The sequence below is a fragment of the Eulemur rufifrons genome, chromosome 29 (assembly GCF_041146395.1).
Source record: "Eulemur rufifrons isolate Redbay chromosome 29, OSU_ERuf_1, whole genome shotgun sequence".
Classification (NCBI taxonomy): domain Eukaryota; kingdom Metazoa; phylum Chordata; class Mammalia; order Primates; family Lemuridae; genus Eulemur; species Eulemur rufifrons.
Window position 1 is genome coordinate 79,156,472 of NC_091011.1, and position 8,299 is coordinate 79,164,770.

The window sequence follows — 8,299 nt, forward strand, 5'->3', positions numbered from 1 at the left end:
TTTCTCTTACATGTGTGTATATGTCTCTAGCAAAAGATGTATTTAGAAAGTTGAAAGCTATTCTAGTGAGTATAAGTGGAAAAGAGTATCTTACACTGGAGACTAAGGACAGGGAGGGCCACCAAGTCTCATGAGGGCCCAGAACCAAAAACCACAGAGACGGTCAGGAAGGAGCCCAGACAGTGACCATAATCCACTTCTCAGTAGCTGTGCGGACCGTGGTCTCTCTCGGCTACTCCATGCACAGGGGAGAAGAGCCTTTTGGTCTCTTGACTACCACTGGTCTGGCAGTTGTGGCCAAGGTGGCTGGAGTGTAAATGCAAACACGGTCACCACGGATTGTGTGTGTGTATGTGTGTGTGTGTGTGTGTGTGTGTCCTGGGTAGGTCAGATCTCTCAGAGGTCCCCCACTACATGTGGAATCAAGCCCGGAAAGTCTAGGTCTCCAGCCTCCCATGCTCCACCCCTCTACCATACTGAATTCTCCCAAACCCACCAGGGTGGGAGGGAAGGACAGGCAGGGAGCCATGGGTGGGGGTGGGGAGGTGGGGGGTTGGAATGTGTGTGGGAAGAGGACTTACCCTAGCCAAAGCTTTTTCATCATAATTAGCAGCAAATATCACATTACCCTAATTTAATTCATACTAGCATGCAAAAGACTACCAGAGAGGAAGGTGTGAAAAACTGGATGGCTGGAGAGGAAGAAAGAGAGAGAAGAGTGTTCTGGGTGCCTTGCTAACCTCTGGTACTTTGAACCAAGGCTAGAAGGCTCCGGCAGCAAATGCCTCTGTGACCCAGAACCCTCCCCTGCCCCCACCTCCCCCTGTGCCTCCCACTTCTGTCATCTGAAGGCTGTAGGCAGGCCTGGGTCTAGAGAAGAGTGGACATCTCTGCCCACCTCCACTCCCACCTTGACATTGGGGCCCCACTTGGTCTGCCTCATCCCCTGGGGTGGAGGGAAGGCCAGACAGCTCAGGTCTGAGGGCCACCAGCTTCTTGGGGAAGTAGGAGGGTAGGGCGGGGGCCCTGCCCACAACTGCCAAAGTGGAGGCTGCAGGGGGAGTCACCCGAGGAGTACGAGTAAAGGTGGGGCCGGGTGAAGTCAGAAGCGGAAATCCTGGCTGTGGATGGTGCAGCTGTATGAGCCTCCCCACTGGCCCCAGCCTGTTTTCTGTGATTACGCTTCATTATCTGGGGCTGCCCCAGGGGCTTCTCTGCCTAGTTTTTCTCTCTTTTCTTCTCCAGCGCACCGTGGCAGGGATGATGGTAGAGATGATGGGAGAAGCAGGCCCTTAATTAAAGGAGAAGGAAGACAGCCCGGGAAGAGCTAGAGCGAGGTGGCCCTGGGGAGCCACAGGCACAAGGCGTGATGGAGATGGCAGAGTAGGGGCTGCGCACCGCCCTGGAGCTCCCCTCCCCCTCCAGACTCTGCTTCAGCTGTGCTCAGAGGACGGAAAAGATGCTGTATCAACATTTCAGGGGTTCATCTTTTAAGTTTTAGAAAACAACAGATCTAAAATGTTCAAAACTGCTTTGGAAACTTTTGGGGAGAAAAGGCTTTGCAGCCCAGGCAGATGGCCGACCGGCTGACCACAGCCTTTTTCCCTGCCCTCAGTACCCCACCCCAGCCCTAGCTTTCCCCTAGCTCTCCTGTGGCTGCCCCAGCCCCTGCTCCCGGTCTACGACCCAGGAGCTCAGACTCCAGATTCCAACTGGCAGCTGGACAGGCCACCTGCACGTCCCGCCAGTACTTGCAGATCAGCGGGTCCCAGCCTCCTCTTTCCCAAACCTCTTCTCGTGTCTCTCCACTTTCCATCTCCATCTCTCTGGTCAACTGGGCTGAAAACATTTGCCCCTCAGAGCAGAAGGCAGCCTCACAGCCCCACAACCCCAGCCCAACCCCTCCCCTGCCTCGTCGCCCATCACACCCTCGTGTCACTCCCTCCTGCCCGCTAGGAGCCACGTCTCCTAAACCCACCTGTGTTATTCCACCTCTGTCAGGGCTGCCCCTCTCCTCCACCTTCACAAACGCAACTCCTACCCACACTCGGGGCCTTTATCAAATGCCACCTCCTCCACGACGCCTCCCTGATTTCTTCACTGGAAATGGTGATGATGACAGCTGACATTGGGGTTGGCTGTGTGCCAGGCACAGATTAGCTCTTTACTTGTTTCATCTCATAACAGTCCCAGTGGGCATTGTGACGCTGTCATCCCCATTTTAGGGCTAAGAAAACTGAGGCGCAGAGAGGTTAGCTAACTTTCCCAAGGTCCTATACCCGGACTCAAACACAGTTTGCTGAACCTTAGCATTCATAACTTTAAGCAGATGACTTCCTTCTCTGAGTTACCCACGGCATTTTATCTGTTTAAACGTCTTCCCTTGCATTGCAGTTAATTATGTAAATTCTTAAACCAGTTGCTTAAGGGCACAATTTTGTTCTTTACTTTTATTTTTAACAAATACTATAAGCAAGTAGTTGACAAAATCAAATATAGTAGTACCCTGCCTAGGCTTCCAGGGAAAACCCCCAGCCTCTACCCTGTCCCTCTCCACTCCTGATGCCGGCTTTCCTGTGGTTCCATGTCTCTTTCTTCTTTGTACCTGGCCCATCACAGGCAATCAATGAACATTAGCAGCCAGCCGTCATATTGAGCAATCACGCAATCACCGTGTCTCAGGTGCCGTGTCAATGATGTTGCATTTGCAGCCTTGAACTATCCCTCGTCTCCTGGTCCCCACACCCTGCTCTTCCCAGCCTTACTGTCTCCCCTTCTTGGCCACGGCCAGGCCCCACCCAGTGACTGCGACTCAGGTGAACGAAGAAAGACTTGGTGTCCCCTCTTTTCTGATGCCCATGTTGGGTTGCATTAAATCAGTTTGAATTAAGTTCAGCTGCATTTAGCAGAGACCCCCCCCCCAAAAAAAAAAAAAAAAAACAACCAGTGGTTAAACAAGGCAGAGATTATGTCTCTCACATACACCCAGCACACAGCCAGAGATAAGTAGTCAGTCCAAGGCCAGCATGGCATCTTGGCTGCCCAAGGTCGTTGGGAATCCACGCTCCTGCGGCTCCCTGCTCCGTTGTCCATGAGGTAAGGTCTTCATCCTCCTGGTCCAAGCTGGCGCTAGATTGCCGGCTACCACATCCACATTTCAGGCATCAGAATGCAGGAAGGGATGAAAAAGGAAGAGGCAAAGGCACATGACAGGGTCCTGAGAGGTGCCACATGACACATCTACTTGTGTTTAATTGGCCAGAGTTTGGTTGCGTGGCCGTATGTGGTTGGGAGAAGCTGGCAAGTGTAGTATTTTTCTGAGTGGCCACAGCCCTACCTAAGACTTGGGATTTTCGACTGCTGGGGCAGAAGGGAAGACTAGATACTGGAGACAACTGGCAGCTTCTACTGTGTTCTCTGTGTGTGCGCGAACGTGTGCGTGAGCATGTTTGTGTGTGCTGTGGGGCAGGTTCTTGCCAGCGCTCGGATCTCAGACGGACCTGTTACCAGTTCTCTCTGCAGCCCCCGGAAGTCTCCCTAGACCTGGCCTCTCCTCTTAGGCAGACTCACTCAGCCGCAGCTTCCCATATCCATGTCTTCAAGGAACTGCCATTCATTTTCAGTACCCACTGAAGCATATTGTCAGTGGTGATGGAGGCGGCTTGTAAAATTGCTTTTCCGTTTCGGTTTCAGAGGGTGGCCATTACATGAGAGTGTCTATGACCAGAGTTAATCTGGTAATAAATTCTCTTGGGAAGGAAGGTGTCACCAGCACATGAATCTTGGAAAAGGATACAGCCCCATCTTGTGCCTTGGTGGGGGGTCTCGGGGGAAGGCCCTGTTGAGATGGCCTGTGGGAGGCGGTGGGCCAGACGCTAGATTCGGTGTTGGCTACAGGTAGTGTTGCCAGGAAATTATAATAATTTTAAAGAAGCCAGCGTCTCCTCCCCCACCCTGTGCTGGACACACACACTGTGGGCAGGGGCGCCAGGGGTTCATCTCATTTACCCTTGAGCCCGACAGTGGTGTTGGCTCCACTTTACTGATAGGAGCCAGTGCTTTAGGGAAGTTAAGCATCCCGCCCAGAGACACACAGCTAACGAGGGCAGAGCCTGCTGCGAAGCCCCGGGGCCTAACCCCTACACCCTCCCGCCTTCGCCAGGGTCTCGTGGGGTCGTACTGGGGAGTAGCACTATTTATCTCTGTTCCACAACCATTTGGTGTATGGCTCAGCTAACAGTTAATAGAGGAAGTTTTACTTTTTTAAGACAGAAAACATGCACAAAAACATCTGAACTGCCTTTTCCCAAATTATTTAAGAGATTTTCGTATTTGAAGTTGATATGGGGGTACAATTTCACAGCTTCCCCCTAGAGCAGGGCGTTTGTTTCCAAGTGCCGTGTTCACCGGAGCTGCCCTTGGTGGGGAATTGAGGTGGTTTATAATTTGCGCTTTTCCGTAAAGCCTGGAGAGGCTGGTGGGGTGGGTTACAAAAGCTCCCGCCTCTCATTTTTTTCTCTTCTGTAATTCAGATTTAAAAAGTGCCTTTGTTCAAACATTATAAATAATCTGTAAAAAGACTGCTCATTTTTATTATATTGCCAGAAAATGAATTCTGATATTGCCACCTATGGACAGAAAATGTATTACCTGTTTTCATCAAGACCCAGACGAGAAAGAACACAAAAATCAGGGATTAACTTTACTACCATTTCCAGAACCTTCATCCTAATATTTATTTGCATTTTATTATCATCTCAGGCTCACACACGCATACTTAGCACGGATCATCAGCCGCAGACTCGCCTATACTTACCTTTATTACCTTTTGCCTTGTGTATCTCATTAAAACTTTGCTGTTTAATCAAGGCTCTGCATAGTCGTCATTTTAGAATTCATGGTTCCAAGACTGAAAGTTTCACACATTCTGGGTGACCGTGTCATGCCGTCTCCTGCCTCCATGCCTTTGCACTCACTGATTTCTTGGCCACTCGTGACAACCACTCTCTACTCATGCTTAGTGTTTAATAGCCAGCTCAGGTGACACTTCTTCCAGGGAGCCCGCTTTGTGCTTTGTGCTCCAGTGGTATCTTGCCCTCCTCGCAAAGCCCTTTCTTCCTGCGTTAGCACGTCTGTCAGCCGTGTGAGGGTAGAGAGCGTCCATGTTCACCATGGTATCCTTGGCTCCTAGTGCTATGTCCAACGTGTTAGGTGACCGGTGAGTGCTGGTGGGATTCAGGCTCCCCGAGGGAGAGCAAGGAGCAACAAAGCCAGTGGTAAAGGCCACCACAGTGTCAGCAGGCTACTGGGAGACAGTAATGGAGAGGACGAGTAAGAACATAATCTCTAGTAACAGGGTGGGGGAGAGCACATTTCACACCTTCCAGCTCTTTCACAGGGGTCGTCTACTTTGGTCCTCATAGAGCCTGGAGATAGGGACATTACAGGGACGAAGGTGGAGCAGGGTTTTTTGCAGTTATGTGACATGCCTGAAGTTATGCAGTGAGTAAATGGCTGGACTCACACCAGACCTCTTTCCCTTGAAGTACACAGTGAAGCCCTCATCGTCCCCACCACATCCCTTTGGTCACAGTCCGGCTCACTGCTCTGCTCTGCAGGACACCTCATGGAGGTTTTATTGACCAGGCCATAATCCTCTTCCCAAGGTGATGCATTTCGTCACCGCACGTCTGGGTCATGACGTGTCTTTGGCTTTGAGGTGGTGGAAGCCGGGGCAGAAAGCAAAGCTCGTTTCCATCCACATTCTGTGACGCGCCTGGGAATGGGGCCGATGGGTGTATTCTGAGAAGCCAGCCCCTTGCAACATGTGGTTCCTTCTGTTTTCAGGCCCAAGAAGCACATCCTGGGAAGGAAAATGCGTTGTGCACCCCTGTGCCAGTTCCTGTGGCTCTGGCCCTATCTGTCCTACGTTCAAGCTGTGCCCATCGGAAAAGTCCAGGATGACACCAAAACCCTCATCAAGACAATTGTCACCAGGATCAATGACATTTCACACACGGTAGGGAGGGCCTGGGGGGACAAAGTAGAACTGTGGCCAGCCCAGCACTGGCTCCTAGTGGGACTGGAACCAGATAGTCCAAGAAACGTTTATTGAGCGCCTTCTGAATGCCAGGCCCCTGCTGGAAGCTGAGGAGGATTTGAAAGCCCAGGGCTCCCTGGTTGTTTCCTTTGGCCCCTCTTCCTGCTGGGATTCAGGGGTGAGTGGCTCCAATTCTAAACCGCCCTAAGAGCATTTAACCTGGCCACGTGTTTCCATTTAAAAATCATAGGATTCTCTGGTATTAGGAGGCTGCATGTGCTCATTTTTACTCTACCACGGGGAAACCGGGCCTCAGAGGTCAGCCGAGGCGCGTGCAGGCCCACCCACTGCCTCTTCCCTGCTCGCCCCTCTGACTCTGCCTCCCACACTTGCCCTCCTCCCTGACTTCACCCCTTGTGTGCCATTGGCATGCCCAGACCCCCAGTAGCAGCTGTCCTGGGCCTCTGCCCCATCTCTAGGTGTGCTTGTCATTAGGGTCCTCATAGTGCCAGCTGACCCTGGCCCCGTGAAGCATCCCCACTCCTGCTAGCCCTGCCTCTCGAGGCCGGCCCGAAGAGCTAGTCTACCCTCTTTCATGCTCAGCCTTCTGCATACTTGCAAACAGCAGGCAGTACCCACCCTGGTCCAGCAGGCCTAGACCTTCAGCCATTGCCCAGCTGAGGTCTGTGTTTGGAATTAGGAAGACTAAGTGTGAATCTTCACACTTCTGTTCTCTGTGACATCATAAGCCAGTTCCTTAATGTCTTTAAGCCTTGGTTTCATCATCTAGACAATGGGAATAGTGTAGTCTTCACAAGGCTGTTATGAGACCCAAATTAGATAAAGCAAGTGACTCCCCCTTTCCCCTACCCCACATGGAGCCACCCGGAGACTTCTATACCTCCTGGCCACTGTAGGGGTCTGACAGTGGCCTTGGGCAGCCAGGGAGAAGTGAAGTGTCTAGAAGCAGGGACAGCTCAGAATTAGATAGAGTCTTAAGCATATCATAGAGAAAAACCCTAAGTCTCCTTCTTTCAAACTAGTCATTTGACAAGGCTGCCCGTGATAAAAACGAAGTGTCCCAACTTGGGTGTTGCCGAGATGTTCTATCAGGAGAGCAAAGGAGGGTGACGCTGAGGTGGTCGCCTCAGTGCTGCAGGCAGTGGGATGGACAGACAAGGGAGGTGGGACCTCTGGGGGCACAGCCTTAATCCCTAGGGGGGAGGGGCTGCGTGAGAACCCGACTAGGAGGGAGGAGTCTGCTGGGGGTGGAGGCCGTGGGACGGCTGGGCAGGGGCTGGTTACACAGGACTTCAGATGCCTGCGGAAGAGGCTTAGCTAACTAGAACTAGGGCGTCACGGCTGGGTCTTCAGCAGAGGCCATTTGGAGAAAGGAATGGCCTGGGAACATTGGTCTGGAATGGAGGGTGAGGTGGTTTGGGAAGGGCAAGAGTCCAGGAGACCAGCTTAGGGCTTGGCAGTCACCTGGGCACAGGAAATAAGGGCCTGGACCAAAATGGTGAGAAAGGGGGCAAGGAGGTGGCCCAGAGAAGGAGCTTCCGTGGCCATGGGGAAGGCAGAGGGCCTTGAAAGTGATGCCCCGCCATGCTGAGCGCTTGCTGTCCTGCTTCCTCCTGCACAGCAGTCGGTCTCCTCCAAACAGAGGGTCACCGGTTTGGACTTCATTCCTGGGGTCCACCCTGTCCTGAGCTTGTCCAAGATGGACCAGACGTTGGCGATCTACCAACAGATCCTCACCAGTCTGCCTTCCAGAAATGTGATCCAAATATCTAATGACCTGGAGAACCTCCGGGACCTTCTCCACCTGCTGGCCTCCTCCAAGAGCTGCCCCTTGCCCTGGGCCAATGGCCTGGACACCCTGGAGAGCCTGGGTAGTGTCCTGGAAGCCTCACTCTACTCCACGGAGGTGGTGGCCCTGAGCAGGCTGCAGGGGTCTCTGCAGGACATGCTGCAGCAGCTGGACCTCAGCCCCGGGTGCTGAGGCCTTCAAGGCTGCTCTTCCCCCAAGGACAACGTTGAGGAAGGAAACCTTGGCTTCCAGGTGTCTCCAGGAGAAGAGAGCCTTGTGTGGACACCCCGTATCCAGGACTCTGTCCATTTCTCTCACTCCTCTAAGCCACCCTTCGAAAGGCATGAGACTCTAAGCCTCCATGTTGCTTGAAACCAAAGATACATACCCCTGATCCCATTCCCACTAGGAAGGGGTGTCCATCCAGCAAAGAGTGGACTGTGTCTGTG

The 8,299-nt window shown here is 52.6% G+C and overlaps 1 protein-coding gene across 1 annotated transcript; it reads left to right on the forward strand.

The window, feature by feature from the left end:
• Positions 1-5,875: 5,875 nt before the first annotated feature.
• On the forward strand, positions 5,876-8,042 carry LEP (leptin). The gene is made up of 2 exons (XM_069462201.1): positions 5,876-6,019; positions 7,683-8,042. The coding sequence occupies exons 1-2, from the start codon at positions 5,876-5,878 to the stop codon at positions 8,040-8,042; spliced, it is 504 nt and encodes a 167-aa protein (XP_069318302.1).
• Positions 8,043-8,299: the final 257 nt, after the last annotated feature.